This window comes from Pelodiscus sinensis, chromosome 1, assembly GCF_052426305.1.
Source record: "Pelodiscus sinensis isolate ZL-2025 chromosome 1, ASM5242630v1, whole genome shotgun sequence".
NCBI lineage: Eukaryota > Metazoa > Chordata > Testudines > Trionychidae > Pelodiscus > Pelodiscus sinensis.
Genome location: NC_143052.1, coordinates 113,449,227 through 113,471,606, shown reverse-complemented (window position 1 = coordinate 113,471,606; position 22,380 = coordinate 113,449,227). Strand labels below are relative to the sequence as shown.

The following is a 22,380-nucleotide window of genomic DNA, read 5'->3' as shown; positions in this document are numbered from 1 at the left end:
GGCCCTTGTGCTGCTCTAAGTGCCCTGAGGTGGGGTGGAGGGCAGGCTTCATGCACTGTCCTGAACCCAGCACAATCTCACAGCTCCCATTGACTAAAAATCCTCTGCTCCCCCTCCTGTACTCCTGCTCCAGGTTTCAAGCTGGCCAATGGGAGCTGAGAGATTGTGCTGGGGCAAGGGCAACATGCAAGGTCTCTCCCCTTCCCAGCTCCTAGTGCTGAGAAATGAACATGGGCCTTGCAACCAGCCACTTTGAGGAGCATGTGTGGTTAGGGAAAGCAGGGAGCCCGCCTTTGGCTCTCGCTGGGCTACAGACAGGATCTGGTAGTTCAATGAGATGGATTCAACCCACCGGCTGTATTTTACCTACCCCTGCCTTAGATAGACAGTGAACCATTTTGTTTGAGAACAAGAAATGGGTTGGGCAACCAGAATAGCTTTCTCCCCTCTCCTCTTTCAGCCCCCATTCAGAAAAGAGGGACATGTTCTCTAAAAGGGATGGGTGGGAGAAAAGAATATTTCTCCCTCTGACACCCCTTCATTGTTCTCCCTCAGGCTTGAATTGGGACAAAAACTGGTGGCTCTGTCCCTTCCCACGATCCAAGCCCTGCCCGTGTGAGGTGCTACTCAGAGCAGACTGTGCAGGTGCTCAGAACAGGACTGTGCTTGCTCTGCTGGGATCTTTGGCCGTGGGTCCCTCTCAGGAAGTTTCAGACACACCCCGGGCATGTGCAGAGTGAGATGGAGACCCAAGAGTCACATGCCTGGAGCCCAGTCATGTGATAGGTCAATCTCAGTTATCCCTACCTCACAATACTGAAGAGAAAAAAAAAAGCTTGAGACTCTCCATTGACTAGAACTGTGATGTCTGCCTGGGCTGGTACCCAGCCTCCTGGTGAGGACAGAGCAGCATCCAGCCCAAAAGAGGGAACTGTTTACCTGGCCCTTGCTGTTCCTGTTGGAACCCAATGGCTAGCTGGGCTCTATATGCTTGGTGGCATCTGGCCCTTTACCCCCAAGGGTCAGAGTGTGGCCATGGGAGCATGAATAGTTCCCTGATGCCATCCACTCTCACTGTGAAAATGAAACTGAGATGCTTCTCCCAGCAGATGATGCAGATCCACAATCCTCCCTCTCCTTTCTCCCTTACTTTGATCAGCAGTCAAACTGTTAAAAACCTGGACATGTCTCTCACCATCACTTGGCAGGGGAGTTACCCTCCTTAGCTGAATAGGGCAGATCTAACATTTCCAAGCTACCATGTCAGGCTCTCTCTGCAGGAGCAGGCTGCTGTCTACCCAGCTATTTTTGCTGCTTTTATATTTCAAAAGTTTTTCCATAATCTAGTGTCACATGAATGGCAGATTTACTTGGTATTGCTTGAGTACCTGTGGGGGCAGAAGGTGAAGCAATCAGGGCTGGAGCCTGCAGGATCTGGGGGTGGTGCTGCTCTAGTTCCTGTGATCCCTAGGTGGAAGTTGGTTGTGTGCTGTCTTTGTGCCTGCAGGCACCACCCCTGCAGCTCCCATTGGTCCCAGGTCCTGTCCAATGGCAGCTGACACCACATGGAGCCCAGAGGGACCTGATGGCTGCTTCCAGGAATCATGCAGAGCCAAGTGAGTGAAGGAGTCTGTCTCGAGCCCAGAAACCTCCTGTGCCACCAACTGGATTTTTAACTGCCTGCTCAGTGGTGCAGACTGAAGCTCCCTGGATTCCTTTTTTGATCAGATACCACCATACCTCTGGCTATGCTAACTGGGAAGAATGGAGAACAGGATTGTTCCTTTGTAAGTGGAGCACTTTACATTTGTCATTATTAAACTTCATTCTATTTACCTCAGACTGATTCTCTAGATCATTTTGAATTGACCCTATCCTCCAAAGCAGTTGCAGCCTCTCCCAGCTTGATATCATCTGCAAACTTAAGTGTACTCTATGCCAATATCTAAATCATTAAGCGTGATCAGAACTGGTCCCAAAACAGACCCCTGTGGAGCCCCACTTGTTATACCCTTCCAGCATGATTCAACTGTTAATAACTAATACAGGCAGTCCCCGAGTTCCTCGGATCCGACTTGTCGGATTCGCAATTACAAACAGGGATTTACTCGCCTAAGAGAACGGGGTCTCGCCCCCTGCTTTCTCCAGGGTGAGAAAAACTGCTCCGCGTCTCCCTGGTCTGCTGGGGGGGGGAAGCCTCCCAGCAGACCAGGGAGACGTGGAGCAAAGCCGTGGAGCACGCGGGCAGCGGGACAGCCCAGACGCGCCGTGGCTGTCTTTGCTCCCCAGCCTGCTGGTCTCCAGCAGTCCAGGGAAACGTGGAGCAAAGCCGTGGAGGACCCAGGCGGCGGGACCGTAGTGCATCTCGGTCCGCCGCCCGCGTCTCCCTGGTCTGCTGGGGTGGGGAGTGGGGCACACAGCTAGTGCACCCCTCCCCAGGCTTTTCTCTGGATGCCTGTGGTAGAGCAGCTGCGGCGCTACCGGTTGGTCCTGCATTACCGCTCTGGGCGCTACTAGACCAACCCGGCAGCACCCCAGCTGCTCTGCCCCAGGTGTCCTGATTCAGCCACTGCTGGTCAGTTTCAGGAGTGGCTGAATCAGGATGCCTGGGGCAGAGCAGCTTGGGTGCTGCTGGATTGGTCCAGTAGCACCGAGGAGTGGAGCTACTGAAGCATCCCAGCAGAACACCAGCTGCTCTGCCCCAGGCGTCAATTCAGCCGCTGCTGAAACTGACCAGCAGCTGACTACAGGAAGCCCGCGGCAGAGTCGCTCTGCCCCGGGCTTCCTGGAATCAGCTGCTGATCAGATTCACCAGGCTGAATCTGGACACCAGTTCCGACTTAAGAACAAACCTACTGTCCCTATCTTGTATGTAAGTTGAATCTGTATGTAACCCAGGGACTGCCTGTACATCATATTGTAACAGGCTGTGCCCCTGCTATGGGGGTTCTAAGGATGTAGCACATAGATGAGGGGGACACCCTGAGCCAATATAGCTGATTTTCTAGTGTAGGAATGCACTCGTGCCAGCCTTAGCACTTTAGGCTTCTGGAACAATTCTCTCTAGAGGAGCAGTTTAGGAGATTCACAAGGGGCTATTAGACTGGGAATATCCTAGGATCTGAGACCAACAAGCTAGTAAGCTGTCACTCAAGTCTGGCCTGGGGGTTAGTATAAACCCACAGTTCCCTTACAGGCACTCAGTTGTGAAGGAGTGGTTGTAGTTCTACTCAGCACTGCATGATCCCTATGACTTGGGTTGTTGAGGAAAAATCCCTCCCTTTCTTGCATTTTAAAGGATGGAATGCCTTTGTGAAAGTGGTTGTGGTTCAGGGAAGTCCTACATTGCTGAGTGGAGCACTGTCTCACTATCCTTAACTACACACAGGTCAAGACCTGGGTGTTCAAGGTACATAGTATATTTAGCATAGGCCATGTTCTCTAATTAAACTGCCCCCTTCCATTGAGAAGAAGAGTTTAAATGTATTGTATAAGATGGAAAAAAATACAGTAACCAAGTGAAAAGCCACAGTTGTGGCAAAAGCTGCCTAGTACATGGAGTATTCAAAGTAGCCACTGTGCACAAGGTGTAAAATTCCTAGTACAATCTTTACTGTCATATCCATATATGCTGCTCCAATAGTTGGGGACAGTGATAGTGTAGGTGGTGTTCATGATCCAACTGATTCTGATATCATGGTACATGCACTACCCCATATTCTGGGACACCTATACCCAAAAGCCTCTATGACAACCCTGTTCTGAGACTGCCTCTCCCTTCCTCTTTTAGTAAAGAAGCCACACCCCCACACATGCATGCTGGAGCAATCCAGATAGTGAAGCTGGACAAAGTAGTATTTAGCTTACCTGTAGCTGTTTACTTTATCACAGGCTGCTTCCTGAAAAGCCAAGTGCCATTCTAAGGCATGTGAAATGAAAGTAATATTAACAATTTGTTCCAATTTTAGCAATAAGCCACTGCCTGTTTAATGGGGAGTAGTTGATCTAGAGCCTTCGAGTTCTAAATGTGGTTATTGGTATGAAACAAGCCTGGGAATTTAGACTGGGAAGTTAGACTAAGTGTCCGCCCCACTAACACCAGTTGCTGCTACTGAAAAAATGAGGATGTCTACAGCAGGACTAGTCTGTGCACAGATCACCTACTATAGACCTGGATGACGCTTAGACATGAGAAGACAAGACTATTCAAATGCAGTGACATTTTATTTTGAAGACAGGGTGGTTGTAAGTACAAACCAGTATAAAGATAAGAAATCTACATTCTAGCATCCACAACACGCTAGGTTATGCAGCTCGGGCTTCAGATGGTTCTTGTGTCTAAGTTATTACTTTGTCAGACCCCTTCCTTCAGATTTAGACATGTGAGCCAAGAGACACAGGAACAGGTAACCTGCTGAAGTACATTATTCATTACTATCTGGCAGGAGGACTAGTCACCCTGCCAGAAGTTGCAGACATCCGAGCACAGGGATTCCTGGTGCTAGCCTACTTCGGCAGGCCATACAGGGCTAGTGTACATGAAGGCAAAGGAGACTGAATTGGTGGATAGGGAGGAACTCTGCCCTCCGGCTTCCAAGCTGAAATGGTTTCCAGCTCAAGGCTCCTTAGACTCGGATGCCACTACAACTTCTGTCTCCTTAGCTTCAGTTTCCTGATTTTGTGGTGCCAGGGAATCTGCAGAGCCCTTCCCCAATGGGGCAAAGGGTCCCACAATCCAAGACAGAGGCGTATCCTGCATCACATATGCCATCAGCTCATCCACATATTCCTGGGCCTTGGTCACCATCTCCTGGCTCTGGGTCAGGAGGCTGCTGGAGAGATCCTGGAAGGAGCTGGCAGTGGAGAAGGAAGCATGGAGCTCTCCCATGTTGTGGGACATCTGTCGCACCTTGTCCTGAAGGTTGGCGGGGAGACCTTGAATGCTGGATACTAGCACCCAGTAGGCATCCTGCAGCTGCTGGAAAATGCTGCGGGACATGGCCAGAGTCTCCGACTCCACCTGGTGGGGAGACAAGCAGCTGTATGTTATGTTCCTCACACAAAAGGCATCAGACTCACTGCTACCTCCTGCAGTCGGGTTTGCCATGCCAGTAACCAGCAAGGTCTCTGATGGAAAGCCCACTAGCTACAGCATGCCTTCTTCTGGAGGAAGGGAAGGAGCAATCTGGCTCCATTAGATTAATGAAGGAGCTCTTGGATCACCACTGCAGTCCATAAGCCATGTAACTGAGAGGTATGTCCAGGAAACCCCTTTTCACACAATCCACAATATTAGGTTGTAGTGGGGTTATGCTAGGCATGCACATAGCTAAGCTAGTAACCTAACACCTATCTGCACAGTTTGCTCATATGACAAACTTAAGGCTATCTAAGGAAGTAAGTCTTCGTTATGCTCAGGATTGTCAGTCTTGAGAGGCCCTAGAGATGACTCAAGGTTCTTTGGAGGAACAGCTGCTCAAAAGACATCAGGGCCAGAATACTACCTAACTTCTAGTCAGATGGGCAAGTTAAGCACCTACCTCTGTGTTCGGCAAGTCTGTGATCTCACTGCCTTTTGCCTGCTTTCTGTTCCAGTTCAGCCACACGTGCTGGAACTTCTCCTGGACATCTTGTAGTGTCACACCTTCCTTGAGGTGTTCAATCTGGAGGAGGTGTTAAGTTACAACAGCACATGTCAGCATTTGTCATTTGCCAGCCCTCAGATGGGGATGCTCAAATGCAGCAAGAAGAGATCTAGTCATTGCACACAGCCTCATTGAGCCCTGGTCCAGAAGGAGGGAGTTGAAGTCTTCCCTGCCTTAAGGGGAGCATATGAAGAGGGAAGGGAATCAGAGGCCGGCTGCTTTCTGTATTTGTCAGAAGGGTTCAGCCTCAAGAAGTTGGCAATTCCTTACCAGTCCCATGGTTTGTTGAAGCTGGGAAAGTGCCTCACTGATGCTGTGGCTGGTGCGTCGCATCTTGTCCAGGGAATAGCGGTAGGCGCGCTGGCGGAGTTTGGTGGACAGGGAACCCAGACGCACAAAGTAGCTACGATGCTCTTGTGGTTGTGCCGCAGACACTTTAGCCCCTTCCACGGATTCCGCAAGTTCCGCTAGAGGGAAGGTTGTTCAGATTAGATGTTGGGGGAAGGAGCACAAGCTGCACTATCCTACCCTGAACACTTGGAACGAGAGCTTCCTAGCACCTTTTAATACCATGGAAGTAACCTCAGCCTTTAAGAGGAGCAATAATTAACCCCACTAACACAAGACAGTCTTAAAGTGCTGCACAGTCTGATCTTGCTGAAACAAGACCGGACTAACACTGCTACATCTCTATTACTAACTCCACTAAAGACCACCAAGCCTGGTTTTGAGCATTTGGATAAGGTCTATTCTTCCCCCATCTGTCTCATGCTTCCCCTCCAGGACCATCTTGTCATTTAATCTGGGTACATGCCCACCAACGCAAAGCTGAGGCATGAGCGTTACAATATGAAGTTACTGTAGGACAAGACAGACACCTAAAGGAAGTTGGACCAGAGGAAGGGTTACCCTGGTTTTTCAAAGAAATTTGCCCCCCATCATTCCTGTGCTCTGACCTAGTTCGTCCTCAGTCATGGGAAGATAGTGATCCAAGAGCGCTTCAGATTTCTCCAGCATGGCTTCCATCCCACTTATGGCCAGTTGGCCCATTCTTGACTCTCCAACAGTGCTCATACCCTCTGCCACCACTGATCTGGTGGTCTTCATACCATCCTGCATGGCCTCCTTGGTCATGTCCACCACTCTGGTCATGCTCTCCTTGACATCTGTCAGTGTGTCTGACATGGCCTAGAGGGAAAGATTCAGCAAGGCATGATCAGTAATTCAGAGCAATAAAAACCCCATATGGATCGAGGGATTGAAGTCCAAGCAGTGGATTACCATCTGCTCAGCTCCAGAAGTCAGACATATGAATACCTGGTAAAATAGTGATTACTCATTCAAGTGAGTTATGAGACCCATTAGGTGCAGATGTCAAACATGCAGTTTACAGAGTCCATGTTTAAAAAAATGTAGCTTGGATTTTTTTAAACCTTATCTTTATGATTCATACAGGGAGAGGTGAATCTCCCATGCATCTGTCACATGGTATGGTGGGTGGTGACATGAGGAGACCTTCCCTGCCCAGCCATCTCCACCCTCTGTTCCTGGCTTTGCCTCTAGGGAGCAACCCATTCCTCCCAAGACATGCTGCTTTGTCTTCAAGCTAGTACATGGTTGGCACAGGGTTATTTGGCCCCTCCTGCCAGGATATCCTTCAGTACTCACTCCAGTGTGACCAGCCGCCACCTTCTACGGTGGGAAGGGCCTGGAGATTCAGCTCCTGGGGAGGAGGGAAGGGGTGACCTAGCCTGCATCCTGGCAGAACTCAACCTCTCCCCACCCTCCTCTGTAGCTCAAAGCAGCTTGTCTTCTTGCTTGCACTGTACTGAGGAGCCAGCAGCAACCTGGAGGTGCAGCTGCCACTGACCTCACCCAGCTGCCATTGGTCCACAGGCTGTAGCACAGGCAGGAGGGTGTTAAGCCCTGAGGTGTTGAGCACCAGAGCTGAGACAACCAGGCTGCAGAGTCTTCAGCAAACCTGGCCAGAGAGGCTCAGCAGTGGCAAGTACCCAGAGGATGCAACAGTCCCACACTCCCTTGGGACAGGACCCAGGGTGTGGGGAGGTGGGTGAAGAGGATGCTGCGCCTCATCTAGAGCCGTGTGGCACCTCTGGGGTTGGAGTCATGACCAGACTGGAAATCACTTCCTCCTGCCACTCTACAGCTTGGCTGATGGACAAAAGCTTCCCTATGGGAGTGCAGTGAGAGTGATGCCCACAAGGCTTGGCTCCTCCTGGCCAGGACTCTGAACTAGAGGGTTTTCCAGGAAGGCCCTGGAACAAGGAAAGAACCTGCCAACCATACTTGCAAGCTGAGCACTCAGACCAGGGGCTGGCTCTCTGCCCAGCCTCAGCAGTGGGAAAGAAGGGGCACAACCGGGAGGATAGCAACAAGGGGGGGGGCATGTAAAGGGCCAACTGTTGAGCAGCACCACCACACAACTAAGTGCTGCCTGCCCTCTTCCACCAGAGGCTGCACCTTGCAGTGCTCAGCCAGAAGTCAAATGAGATGGCACAGCACGGGCTCGGCTGATGGACAAGCAGCCTGGCTTCACCTGCTACAGCTTTGCCCTGCCAACAACCTTATCAGGTTTCTGTGGTATGCAAAAGCTACTGGATTCATGCCCTGCCCCCGCCCAGACCTGGCACACAGGCAGCTGAGGAACAGGGATCCTGCCAGGAAGAAAATCCACCAGTATTGATGGAGGGAGAGATAGGAAGACCAAAGACAGGACAGTCCCATTTTTAAAAAGGGCATCGGTTCACCCTACAGCTTGCTGTCAAGCTCTACACCACACTAGATACCACCTCATGCTCAAAGTGGTGGCACGGCCTTTTGCTGGAGGAAGCAGAGCAGTATTGCTTGTCTAAGCCCTGGCCATGTCACTGTGTGGGGTGAGTTACCTTCTCAGCCGTCTGTTGAGGGGTTGGTAGATTCTCCTCCACTTTGTCTGGTACTTCAGAAGCCGACTCCGTTCCTGATGCTTCTGTAGGAAGAGACACCAGGACGTAGTTTCCTTAACGGTCAGTTTTGCTACTGCAAAGCAGAATCTGGCTCACATCACAAGGCAGCAACCGTTAGGGTTGAAGAAGCTGCACATTGACACTTGCAATTAATCTCAGTTTACCAGGGGATTTCCCCGTCTCCCCAGTGCAGTGATTGCCTCCCTCTGCCCCAGGCCAAGCATTTTCCTTTTGTAAGGATGCTCGTCCTGGACAGTCTCCAAAGCTGTAAGACTGAGTGTAAAGGTCTCACTCCATAGTCAAGCACTAAGTGATCTCCAGCTCAGCCCTCTGGCAGGCACTCAGACGTTTGCAACACTTCATGGCTCCAAAAGGTTCAATGAAGTGATCTCTTGAAGGGAATGAGTAAGGATGGTCATTTGTGTTCCCATTGAGCAATTGCTGAACATGAATCTTCACCACCCGGCAGTAGTGGAGACGACTGCATGTGCCATACTAGTCGTTAGAAACACCTGCTTCCAGTATCTCAGGGCTGCTCAATCATTCCTACAATCACATTAGCCCCACTGCTACCTGCCTTTTGATCTTGAGACCCTACGGTCAAGAGATTGTGTCATACAAACACACAAATAGAAAGTTCTGCTTCAGACAGTTACAGACTTTACTCACCCTGAGGTTCAAGTGCAGGTGGAGCTGGCTGTTCACTGCTGGCTGCAACACTGGTTAGGGAGGTCACTCCCTTCTCTGCCATGTCACAGAGAGACTTCACATAGGGATGGCTCTCCTTGGTGGAGGTGTAGGCCGTGGCAGCCAGGTCACAGGCAGTGCTGACCACAGGGAGATTGGCCACCCTCTTCAGGACATTCTAGTGAGGTAAGGGGGAGAACAATGCAGTCAGGGAAGCAAGGGCCTGTCCTAGAGCTGACCCATTGCTTCATCAAGTGGTTATACCCTTGACTGTGTTTGCCCCCCCCCCCCCAACAAAAGATTATATAATGGTGTGAAAGGCTGTAGAGCAGGAGGGCTAAAGAACTGCTTCTGACATTGGAGTGATGACACTAGGTCAAAAGTCAAAACAAAACATCCACCAAGGTATCCATGTGTGGAGCCTGCTATTAATCAACAGCCAACTGTATGGTTCAACATGCAGACAGAACAGTGAGGCTTAAGAGGAAATACCCACCTGTTGCTCCTCCTCCCTGTGCTCTGGAGCAGACATATTGGTATCTTTTCCATTAGAAGTCATGGTCTAGTCAGATAGGCCTGAGATAAGGCAAAGAGAGGCTACATTACAAGCCATAACTATCCCTGGAGTTACAGCACTCAGAGCCAAGAAGGTTGTTCTGCTCCATGAAGCGACAACAAAATGGCCATCCCACCTACAGATTAACAAGGAGCCCCTCTTTAGAGAAATATTTGCTCTTTAGTACATACACTGTCTCTGCTTCTTAAAAGCATTTCAGTTCTGCTAAAGATAAGGAGAATGCAGGAGAATTCTGTCTCACATCACTAAGCCATAGAAAGTGTTCTACTTTAATAAGCCCATGGAAGGCAGCAAGTACATAATTACTACTACATTTAGTAATCAGCACTTACTGGTATGAAAATGAAACTTGATCTGATACTGTCCTTCACCAAAGCAGGGGCTTACAGTCAGCAAACATTATTAAGCATCCCAGACTCTGCTTTCCAAACCACATTCTGCTTGCAGCATCTTAATAATATAAACACAGCCCCACATCCAAACTTTCTTAGCAGCATGACTACACAGCCCTAGCCAGGGAATTATAGAAACAAAAAGCCCTGTTACTAACAAGTCCCACAATACACCACTAACCTTTCTCAGTACTCCAGACACTGCCTTACTCTCCTTGCCATCTGGCAGGATTTTATACACATTTGGTGATGTCGTGCTTTAAGTGTAGGGGGTGAAACACTCAGGACTGACAGTTCAGAGGGAGCCAATGAAAAGAAGGCTTCCACTTCTCTGACCAATAAGAGAATAGAAATCCCTTGGGGACGGCAAAGTTTGGGCATGAGATCTTCACCATAGGTGATTCCAATTAACCTGCCTGGGTCGTTTGCTGCCACCCAGCTGAACTCACTTTGATTCCACAGCCTGCCTTGAAACAGTTGCTAGTAAGAATGGATAAAAGCACCAGTAGGACTTAAAAAGCAATTGACTTCCATTGCCTTTTCTGATGGTGAAAGGGAGAGGAAAGGGGAACATATTGAAACAGAGCTTCAACTTTTATTTTGACAAAGCTAGAAAAAATAAATCCCTGCCAAATATAAACCATCTCTGGGGGTGAGGTTGCAGAGAGCCATGTGCCTGCTTCCTCTGCATGTTGGCCAGTTTCAAAGTAAAAACCAGACACTGTACCACAGAGTGGCACTCTAAAGATTGATAGTTTTCTCCAGAGTTTAGGGCACTAGCCTAGGATTTGAGCTAAGTTTAATTTTATCCACTTTTCTACCTCCTGTGTGACCTTGGGCAAGTCACTTAGCCTCCCAGTTCCCCTATACACAGTGGGGGTAAGAGGACTTCTGGGCTTTATAGTCATTGTCTGAGGTGCTCACATACTCTGGCAATCAGGACCTTAAAAATGAGGAGTGGGCTATAATTTGTGAGGAAGGGGGGGCATTCCAAGAATGTGGTAAGTGGTCAAGAGTTGCATTCTCCCATGATGTGCATGGATGAGGTACAGGGTCTAGGATGGAGGTTGGGTACAGAAGGGAGCTCAGGGTATAGAACTGGGGTGCTGGAGATTGTTTATGGTCTGGGAGGGAGTATGGGGGAAGGAGGGGCTTATGATCTTGGACAGGTATTGGGTCCAGGACCCAGGAGGAGTTGGAGATCTGGGGCAGGGGATTTGTGTGCCGGGTCTTGGAGAGGCTAAGAGTGGAGGTACAGAGGTTTGGGTTGAGACATGAGACAGTGGTGTAGTAGGGGGAGCATAATGTTGGGGGGAGGGAGGCATGGGGTGCCAAGTGTAATCTCTGGCCACTTATTTAGTGGTCCGGCCAGCAACCCAGCAGGTTCCTCAGGCACGCTCCCTGCCCTCTGTGTCTCCATACGCCACTTAAAACATCCAGCTTCGGGGCCTTGTGCTGCTCTAAGTGCCCTGAGGTGGGGTGGAGGGCAGGCTTCATGCACTGTCCTGAACCCAGCACAATCTCACAGCTCCCATTGACCAAAAATCCTCTGCTCCCCCTCCTGTACTCCTGCTCCAGGTTGCAAGCTGGCCAATGGGAGCTCAGAGATTGTGCTGGGGCAAGGGCAACATGCAAGGTCTCTCCCGCTCCCAGCTCCTAGTGCTGAGAAATGAACATGGGCCTTGCAACCAGCCACTTTGAGGAGCATGTGTGGTTAGGGAAAGCAGGGAGCCCGCCTTTGGCTCTCGCTGGGCTACAGACAGGATCTGGTAGTTCAATGAGATGGATTCAACCCACCGGCTGTATTTTACCTGCCCCTGCCTTAGATAGACAGTGAACCATTTTGTTTGAGAACAAGAAATGGGTTGGGCAACCGGAATAGCTTTCTCCCCTCTCCTCTTTCAGCCCCCATTCAGAAAAGAGGGACATGTTCTCTAAAAGGGATGGGTGGGAGAAAAGAATATTTCTCCCTCTGACACCCCTTCATTGTTCTCCCTCAGGCTTGTATTGGGACAAAAACTGGTGGCTCTGTCCCTTCCCACGATCCAAGCCCTGCCCGTGTGAGGTGCTACTCAGAGCAGACTGTGCAGGTGCTCAGGACAGGACTGTGCTTGCTCTGCTGGGATCTTTGGCCGTGGGTCCCTCTCAGGAAGTTTCAGACACACCCCGGGCATAAGCAGAGTGACACAAGAGTCACTGCCTGGAGCCCAGTCATGTGATAGGTCAATCTCAGTTATCCCTACCTCACAATAATGAAGAGAAAAAAAAAAGCTTGAGACTCTCCATTGACTAGAACTGTGATGTCTGCCTGGGCTGGTGCCCAGCCTCCTGGTGAGGATGAAGCAGCATCCAGCCCAAAAGAGGGAACTGTTTACCTGGCCCTTGCTGTTCCTGTTGGAACCCAATGGCTAGCTGGGCTCTGTAGGCTTGGTGGTATCTGGCCCTGTACCCCAAGGGTCAAAGGGTGGCCATGGGAGCGTGAATAGTTCCCTGATGCCATCCACTCTCACTGTGAAAATGAAACTGAGATGCTTCTCCCAGCAGATGATGCAGATCCACAATCCTCCCTCTCCTTTCTCCCTTACTTTGATCAGCAGTGAAACTGTTAAAAACCTGGAAATGTCTCTCACCATCACTTGGCAGGGGAGTTACCCTCCTTAGCTGAACAGGGCAGTTCACACATTTCCAAGCTACCATGTCAGGCTCTCTCTGCAGGGGCAGGTTGCTGCCTACCCAGCTATTTTTGCTGCTTTTATATTTCAAAAGTTTTTCCATAATCTAGTGTCACATGAATGGCAGATTTACTTGGTATTGCTTGAGTACCTGTGGGGGCAGAAGGTGAAGCAATCAGGGCTGGAGCCTGCGAGATCTGGGGGTGGTGCTGCTCTAGTTCCTGTGATCACCAGGGGTGGTGCTGCTCTAGTTCCTGTGATCCCTAGGTGGAAGTTGGTTGTGTGCTGCCATTGTGCCTGCAGGCACCACCCCTGCAGCTCCCATTGGTCCCAGGTCCTGTCCAATGGCAGCTGACACCACATGGAGCCCAGAGGGACCTGATGGCTGCTTCCAGGAATCATGCAGAGCCAAGTGAGTAAAGGAGTCTGTCTTGAGCCCAGAAACCTCCTGTGCCACCAACTGGATTTTTAACTGCCTGCTCAGTGGTGCAGATTGAAGCTCCCTGGATTCCTTTTTTGATCAGATACCACCATACCTCTGGCTATGCTAACTGGGAAGAATGGAGAACAGGATTGTTCCTTTGTAAGTGGAGCACTTTACATTTGTCATTATTAAACTTCATTCTATTTACCTCAGACTGATTCTCTAGATCATTTTGAATTGACCCTATCCTCCAAAGCAGTTGCAGCCTCTCCCAGCTTGATATCATCTGTAAACTTAAGTGTACTCTATGCCAATATCTAAATCATTAAGCGTGATCAGAACTGGTCCCAAAACAGACCCCTGTGGAGCCCCACTTGCTATACCCTTCCAGCATGATTCAACTGTTAATAACTAATACAGGCAGTCCCCGAGTTCCTCGGATCCAACTTATGTCGGATTCGCAATTACAAACGGGGATTTTCTCGCCTAAGAGAACGGGGTCTCGTCCCCTGCTTTCTCCAGGGTGAGAAAAACTGCTCCGCTTCTCCCTGGTCTGCTGGGGGGGGAAGTCCCCCAGCAGACCAGGGAGACGTGGAACAAAGCCGTGGAGCACGCGGGCAGCGGGACAGCCCAGACACGCCGTGGCTGTCTTTGCTCCCCGGTCTGCTGGTCTCCAGCAGTCCAGGGAAACGTGGAGCAAAGCCGTGGAGGACCCAGGCGGCGGGACCCGCAGTGCATCTCAGTCCGCCGCCCGCACAGCTAGTGCACCCGCCCCCCCCCCCCCCCCGAGGCTTTTCTCCGGATGCCTGTGGTAGAGCAGCTGGGGCGCTACCGGTTGGTCCCGCAGTGCCTCTCTGGGCGCTACTGGACCAACCCGGCTTCACCCCAGCTGCTCTGCCCCAGGTGACCTGATTCAGCCACTGCTGGTCAGTTTCAGGAGTGGCTGAATCAGGATGCCTGGAGCAGAGCAGCTTGGTTGCTGCTGCATTGGTCCAGTAGCACCAAGGAGCAGCACTACTGAAGCATCCCAGCAGGACACCAGCTGCTCTGCCCCAGGCGTCAATTCAGCCGCTGCTGAAACTGACCAGCAGCTGACTACAGGTAGCCCGAGGCAGAGTTGCTCTGCCCCAAGCTTCCTGGAATCAGTTGCTGATCAGTTTCACCAGGCTGAATCTGGACACCAGTTCCGACTTAAGAACAAACCTACTGTCCCTATCTTGTATGTAAGTTGAATCTGTATGTAACCCAGGGACTGCCTGTACATCATATTGTAACAGGCTGTGCCCCTGCTATGGGGGTTCTAAGGATGTAGCACATGGATGAGGGGGACACCCTGAGCCAATATAGCTGATTTTCTAGTGTAGGAATGCACTCGTGCCAGCCTTAGCACTTTAGGCTTCTGGAACAATTCTCTCCAGAGGAGCAGTTTAGGAGATTCACAAGGGGCTATTAGGACTGGGAATATCCTAGGATCTGAAACTGACAAGCTAGTAAGCTGTCACTCAAGTCTGGCCTGGGGGTTAGTATAAACCCACAGTTCCCTTACAGGCACTCAGTTGTGAAGGAGTGTTTGTAGTTCTACTCAGCACTGCATGATCCCTATGACTTGGGTTGTTGAGGAAAAATCCCTCCCTTTCTTGCATTTTAAAGGATGGAATGCCTTTGTGAAAATGGTTGTGGTTCAGGGAAGTCCTACATTGCTGAGTGGAGCACTGTTTCACTATCCTTAACTCTACACACAGGTCAAGACCTGGGTTTCAAGGTACATAGTATACTTAGCATAGGCCATGTTCTCTAATTAAACTGCCCCCTTCCATTGAGAAGAAGAGTTTAAATGTATTGTATAAGATGGAAAAAATACAGTAACTAAGTGAAAAGCCACAGTTGTGGCAAAAGCTGTCTAGTACATGGAGTATTCAAAGTAGCCACTGTGCACAAGGTGTAAAATTCCTAGTACAATCTTTACTGTCATATCCATATATGCTGCTCCAATAGTTGGGGATAGTGAAGGTTTTGTTCATGATCCAACTGATTCTGATATCATGGTACATGCACTACCCAATATTCTGGGACACCTATACCCAAAAGCCTCTATGACAACCCTGTTCTGAGACTGCCTCTCCCTTCCTCTTTTAGTAAGAAAGCCACACCCCCATACGTGCCTGCTGGAGCAATCCAGATAGTGAAGCTGGACAAAGTAGTATTTAGCTTACCTGTAGCTGTTTACTTTATCACAGGCTGCTTCCTGAAAAGCCAAGTGCCATTCTAAGGCACGTGAAATGAAATATTAACAATTTGTTCCAATTTTAGCAATAAGCCACTGCCTGTTTAAAGGGGAGTAGTTGATCTAGAGCCTTCGAGTTCTAAATTTGGTTATTAGTATGAAACAAGCCTGGGAATTTAGACTGGGAAGTTAGACTAAGTGTCCGCCCCACTAACACCAGTTGCTGCTACTGAAAAATGAGCATGTCTACAGCAGGACTAGTCTGGGCACAGATCACCTACTATAGACCTGGAAGACACTTAGACATGAGAAGACGAGACTATTCAAATGCAGTGACATTTTATTTTGAAGACAGAGTGGTTGTAAGTACAAGCCAGTATAAAGATAAGAAATCTACATTCTAGCATCCACAACATGCTAAGTTATGCAGCTTGGGCTTCAGATGGTTCGTGTGTCTAAGTTATTACTTTGTCAGACCCCTTCCTTCAGATTTAGACATGTGAGCCAAGAGACACAGGAACAGGTAGCCTGCTGAAGTACATTATTCATTACTATCTAGCAGGAGGACTAGTCACCCTGCCAGAAGTTGCAGACATCCAAGCACAGGGATTCCTGGTGTTAGCCTACTTCGGCAGGCCATACAGGGCTAGTGTACATGAAGGCAAAGGAGACTGAATTGGTGGATATGGAGGAACTCTGCCCTCAGGCTTCCAAGCTGAAATGGTTTCCAGCTCAAGGCTCCTTAGACTCGGATGCCACTACAACTTCTGTCTCCTTAGCTTCAGTTTCCTGATTTTGTGGTGCCAGGGACTCTGCAGAGCCCTTCCCCAATGGGGCAAAGGGTCCCACAATCCAAGACAGAGGCGTATCCTGCATCACGTACGCCATCAGCTCATCCACATATTCCTGGGCCTTGGTCACCATCTCCTGGCTCTGGGTCAGGAGGCTGCTGGAGAGATCCTGGAAGGAGCTGGCAGTGGAGAAGGAAGCATGGAGCTCTCCCATGTTGTGGGACATCTGTCGCACCTTGTCCTGAAGGTTGGCGGGGAGACCTTGAATGCTGGATACTAGCACCCAGTAGGCATCCTGAAGCTGCTGGAAAATGCTGCGGGACATGGCCAGAGTCTCCGACTCCACCTGGTGGGGAGACAAGCAGCTGTATGTTATGTTCCTCACACAAAAGGCATCAGACTCACTGCTATCTCCTGCAGTCGGGTTTGCCATGCCAGTAACCAGCAAGGTCTCTGATGGAAAGCCCACTAGCTATAGAAAGCCTTTTCAGGAGGAAGGGAAGGAGCAATCTGGCTCTATTAGATAAATGAAGGAGCTCTTGGATCGCCACTGCAGTCCATAAGCCATGTAACTAAGTGAGAGGTATGTCCAGGAAACCCCTTCTTATGCACATAGCTAAGAGAGCAACTAAGTGACCGAACGCCTTTCTGCACAGTTTGCTCATGTGACAAACTTAAGGATCTCTAAGCAAGTAAGTCTTCGTTATGCTCAGGATTGTCAGTCGAAAGGCCCTAGAGATCACTCAAGTTTCCTTGGAGGAACAGCTGCTCAATAGTCATCAGGACCAGAATACTATCTAACTTCTAGTCAGATGGGCAAGCCAACACCTACCTCTGTGTTCGGCAAGTCTGTGACCGCACTGCCTCTTGCCTGCTTTCTGTTCCAGTTCAGCCACACGTGCTGGAACTTCTCCTGGACATCTTGCAGTGTCACACCTTGCTTGAGGTGTTCAATCTGGAGGAGGAGTTAGGTTACAATAGCACATGTCAGCATTTGTCATTTGCCAGCCCTCAGATGGGGATGCTCAAATGCAGCAAGAAGAGATCTAGTCATTGCACACAGCCTCATTGAGCCCTGGTCCAGAAGGAGGGAGTTGAAGTCTTCCCTGCCTTAAGGGGAGCATATGAAGAGGGAAGGGAATCAGAGGCCGGCTGCTTTCTGTATTTGTCAGAAGGGTTCAGCCTCAAGAAGTCCTTACCAGTCCCATGGTTTGTTGAAGCTGGGAAAGCGCCTCACTGATGCTGTGGCTGGTGCATCTCATCTTGTCCAGGGAATAGCGGTAGGCGCGCTGGCGGAGTTTGGTGGACAGGGAACCTAAACGCACAAAGTAGCCGCGATGCTCTTGTGGTTGTGCCGCAGACACTTCAGCCCCTTCCACGGATTCCGCAAGTTCCGCTAGAGGGAAGGTTGTTCAGATTAGATGTTGGGGGAAGGAGCACAAGCTGCACTATCCTACCCCGAACACTTGGAACCAGAGCTTCCTAGCACCTTTTAATACCATGGAAGTAACCTCAGCCTTTAAGAGGAGCAATAATTAACCCCACTAAAACGAGACAGTCTTAAAGTGCTGCATAGGCCTGTCTTGTTTCAGCAAGACCAGACTAACACTGCTGCATCTCTATTACTAACTCCACTACAGACTACCAAGCCTGGTTGAGCATTTGGATAAAGTCTATTCTTCCCCCATCTGTCTCATGCTTCCCCTCCAGGACCATCTTGTCATTTAATCTGGGTACATGCCCGCTGAGGCATGAGCATTACAATATGAAGTTACTGTAGGACAAGACTGAGACACCTAGAGGAGGTTGGACCAGAGGGAGGGTTACCCTGCTTTTTCAAAGAAATTTGCCCCATCATTCCTGTGCTCTGACCTAGTTCATCCTCAGTCATGGGGAGGTAGTGATCCAAGAGCGCTTCAGATTTCTCCAGCATGGCTTCCATCCCACTTACGGCCAGTTGTCCCATTCTTGACTCCCCAACGGTGCTCATGCCCTCTGCCACCACAGATCTGGTGGTCTTCATACCATCCTGCATGGCCTCCTTGGTCATGTCCACCACTCTGGTCATGCTCTCCTTGATATCTGTCAGTGTGTCTGACATGGCCTAGAGGGAAAGATCCAGCAAGGCATGATCAGTAATTCAGAGCAAGACTAGATACCACCTCATGCTCAAAGTGGTGGCACGGCCTTTTGCTGGAGGAAGCAGAGCAGTATTGCTTGTCTAAGACCTGGCCAAGTCACTGTGTGGGGTGAGTTACCTTCTCAGCCGTCTCTTGAAGGGTTGGTAGATTCTCCTCCACTTTGTCTGGTACTTCAGAAGCCGACTCCGTTCCTGTTGCTTCTGTAGGAAGACACACCAGGACGTAGTTTCCTTAACGGTCAGTTTTGCTACTGCAATGCAGAATCTGGCTCACATCTGTCATGTGCTCAGGCAGCAACCATTAGGGTTGAAGAAGCTGCCCATTATCACTTGCAACTAATCTCAGTTTACCAGGGGATTTTCCCATCTTCCCAGTGCGGTGATTGCCTCTCCCTGCCCCAGGCTAAGAGATATCCTTGTGTAAGGATGCTCGTCCTGGACAGTCTCCAAAGCTGTAAGACTGAGTGTAAAGGTCTCACTCCATAGTCAAGCACTAACTGATCTCCAACTCAGCCCTCTGGCAGGCACTCAGACGTTTACAACACTTCATGGCTCCAAAAGGTTCAATGAAGTGATCTCATGAAGGGAATGAGTAAGGATGGTCATTTGTGTTCCCATTGAGCAATTGCTGAACATGAATCTTCACCACCTGGCAGTAGTGGAGATGACTGCATGTGCCATACTAGTCGTTAGAAACACCTGCTTCCAGTATCTCAGGGCTGCTCAATCATTCCTACAATCACATTAGCCCCACTGCTACCTGCCTTTTGATCTTGAGACCCTACGGTCAAGAGATTGTGTCATACAAACACACAAATAGAAAGTTCTGCTTCAGACAGTTACAGACTTTACTCACCCTGAGGTTCAAGTGCAGGTGGAGCTGGCTGTTCACTGCTGGCTGCAACACTGGTTAGGGAGGTCACTCCCTTCTCTGCCATGTCACAGAGAGACTTCACATAGGGATGGCTCTCCTTGGTGGAGGTGTAGGCAGTGGCAGCCAGGTCACAGGCAGTGCTGACCACAGGGAGATTGGCCACCCTCTCCAGGACATTCTAGTGAGGCAAGGGGGAGAACAATGCAGTCAGGGAAGCAAGTGCCTGTCCTGGAGCTGACCCATTGCTTGGTCAAGTGGTTATACCCTTGACTGTGTTTGCCCCCCCCCCCCCAACAAAAGATTATATAATGGTGTGAAAGGCTGTAGAGCAGAAGGGCTAAAGAACTGCTTCTGACATTGGAGTGATGACACTAGGTCAAAAGTAAAAACAAAACAAAAAAATCCACCAAGGTATCCATGTGTGGAGCCGGCTATTAATCAACAGCCAACTGTATGGTTCAACATGCAGACAGAACAGTGAGGCTTAAGAGGAAATACCCACCTGTTGCTCCTTCTCCCTGTGCTCTGGAGCAGACATATTGGTATCTTTTCCATTAGAAGTCATGGTCTAGTCAGATAGGCCTGAGACAAGGCAAAGAGAGGCTACATTACAAGCCATAACTATCTCTGGAGTTACAGCACTCAGAGCCGAGAAGGTTGTTCTGCTCCATGAAGTGACAACAAGATGGCCATCCCTCCCACAGATTAACAAGGAGCCCCTCTTTAGAGAAATATTTGCTCTTTAGTACATACACTGTCACTGCTTCTTAAAAGCATTTCAGTTCTGCTAGAGATAAGGAGAACACAGGAGAATTCTGTCTCACATCACTGAGCCATAGAAACTGTTCTACTTTAATAAGCCCATGGAAGGCAGCAAGTACATAATTACTACTACATCTAGTAATCAGCACTTACTGGTATGAAAATGAAACTTGATCTGATACTGTCCTTCACCAAAGAAGGGCCTTATAGCCAGCAAACATTATTAAGCGTCCCAGACTCTGCTTTCCAAACCACATTCTGCTTGCAGCATCTTAATAATATAAACACATCCCCACATCCAAACTTTCTTAGCAGCATGACTACACAGCCCTAGCCAGGGAATTATAGAAACAAAAAGCCCCATTACTAACAAGTCCCACAATACACCACTAACCTTTCTCAGTACTCCAGACACTGCCTTACTCTCCTTACCATCTGGCAGAATTTTATACACATTTGGTGATGTCGTGCTTTAAGTGTAGGGGGTGAAACACTCAGGACTGACAGTTCAGAGGGAGCCAATGAAAAGAAGGCTTCCACTTCTCTGACCAATAAGAGAATAGAAATCCCTTGGGGACGGCAAAGTTTGGGCGTGAGATCTTCACCATAGGTGATTCCAATTAACCTGCCTGGGTCGTTTGCTGCCACCCAGCTGAACTCACTTTGATTCCACAGCCTGCCTTGAAACAGTTGCTAGTAAGAATGGATAAAAGCACCAGTAGGACTTAAAAAGCAATTGACTTCCATTGCCTTTTCTAATGGTGAAAGGGAGAGGAAAGGGGAACATATTGAAACAGAGCTTCAACTTTTATTTTGACAAAGCTAGAAAAAATAAATCCCTGCCAAATATAAACCATCTCTGGGGTGAGGTTGCAGAGAGCCATGCGCCTGCTTCCTCTGCATGTTGGCCAGTTTCAAAGTAAAAACCAGACACTGTACCACAGAGTGGCACTCTAAAGATTGGTAGTTTTCTCTAGGGTTTAGGGCACTAGCCTAGGATTTGAGCTAAGTTCAATTTTATCCACTTTTCTACCTCCTGTGTGACCTTGGGCAAGTCACTTAGCCTCTCAGTTCCCCTATACACAGTGGGGGTAAGAGGACTTCTGGGCTTTATAGTCGTTGTCTGAGGTGCTCAGATACTCTGGCAATCAGGACCTTAAAAATGAGGAGTGGGCTATAATTTTTGAGGAGGGGGGGCATTCCAAGAATGTGGTAAGTGGTCAATAGTTGCATTCTCCCATGATGTACATGGATGAGGTACAAGGTCTGGGATGGAGGTTGGGTGCAGAAGGGAGCTCAGAATATAGACCTGGGGTGCTGGGTATAGAACTGGGGAGCTGGAGAGGGTCTGGGAGGGAGTATGGGCGAAGGAGGGGCTTGTGATCTTGGACAGGTATTGGGTCCAGGACCCAGGAGGAGTTTGTGATCTGGGGCAGGGGATTTGGTTGCCGGGTCTTGGAGAGGCTAAGAGTGGAGGTACAGAGGTTTGGGTTGAGACATGAGGCAGTGGTGTAGTAGGGGGAGCATAATGTTGGGGGGAGGGAGGCATGGGGTGCCAAGTGTGATCTCTGGCCACTTACTTAGTGGTCTGGCCAGCAACCCAGCAGGTTCTCAGGCAGGCTCCCTGCCCTCTGTGTCTCCACACGCCACTTAAAACATCCAGCTGCAGGGCCCTTGTGCTGCTCTAAGTGCCCTGAGGTGGGGTGGAGGGCAGGCTTCATGCACTGTCCTGAACCCCAGCACAATCTCACAGCTCCCATTGACCAAAAATCCTCTGCTCCCCCTCCTGTACTCCTGCTCCAGGTTGCAAGCTGGCCAATGGGAGCTGAGAGATTGTGCTGGGGCAAGGGCAACATGCAAGGTCTCTCCCCCTCCCAGCTCCTAGTGCTGAGAAATGAACATGGGCCTTGCAACCAGCCACTTTGAGGCGCATGTGTGGTTAGGGAAAGCAGGGAGCCCGCCTTGGGCTCTCGCTGGGCTACAGACAGGATCTGGTAGTTCAATGAGATGGATTCAACCCACTGGCTGTATTTTACCTGCCCCTGCCTTAGATAGACAGTGAACCATTTTGTTTGAGAACAAGAAGTGGGTTGGGCAACCGGAATAGCTTTCTCCCCTCTCCTCTTTCAGCCCCCATTCAGAAAAGCGGGACATGTTCTCTAAAAGGGATGGGTGGGAGAAAAGAATATTTCTCCCTCTGACACCCCTTCATTTTTCTCCCTCAGG

General features: G+C 49.7%; 2 protein-coding genes across 3 annotated transcripts; both read right to left on the bottom strand.

Moving 5' to 3' along the window:
• Window positions 1-4,205: 4,205 nt before the first annotated feature.
• LOC102454419 (perilipin-3-like) lies at window positions 4,206-10,471 on the bottom strand. 2 transcript variants are annotated; one of them, XM_075897372.2, is made up of 8 exons: window positions 10,449-10,471; window positions 9,795-9,874; window positions 9,281-9,476; window positions 8,552-8,634; window positions 6,602-6,833; window positions 5,916-6,112; window positions 5,541-5,663; window positions 4,206-5,020 (listed from the first exon to the last, which is right to left on the bottom strand). In XM_075897372.2, the coding sequence occupies exons 2-8, from the start codon at window positions 9,855-9,857 to the stop codon at window positions 4,616-4,618; spliced, it is 1,299 nt and encodes a 432-aa protein (XP_075753487.2). In that variant the 5' UTR covers window positions 9,858-9,874; window positions 10,449-10,471; the 3' UTR covers window positions 4,206-4,615. The 2 variants fall into 2 exon arrangements, with proteins under 2 accessions (XP_075753487.2, XP_089625639.1); XM_089769513.1 differs by lacking the exon at window positions 10,449-10,471 and adding an exon at window positions 10,208-10,230.
• A 5,438-nt stretch (window positions 10,472-15,909) lies between these two features.
• On the bottom strand, window positions 15,910-20,585 carry LOC142818339 (perilipin-3-like). The gene is made up of 8 exons (XM_075897424.2): window positions 20,549-20,585; window positions 19,895-19,974; window positions 19,375-19,570; window positions 18,637-18,719; window positions 18,251-18,482; window positions 17,578-17,774; window positions 17,211-17,333; window positions 15,910-16,724 (listed from the first exon to the last, which is right to left on the bottom strand). The coding sequence occupies exons 2-8, from the start codon at window positions 19,955-19,957 to the stop codon at window positions 16,320-16,322; spliced, it is 1,299 nt and encodes a 432-aa protein (XP_075753539.2). The 5' UTR covers window positions 19,958-19,974; window positions 20,549-20,585; the 3' UTR covers window positions 15,910-16,319.
• Window positions 20,586-22,380: the final 1,795 nt, after the last annotated feature.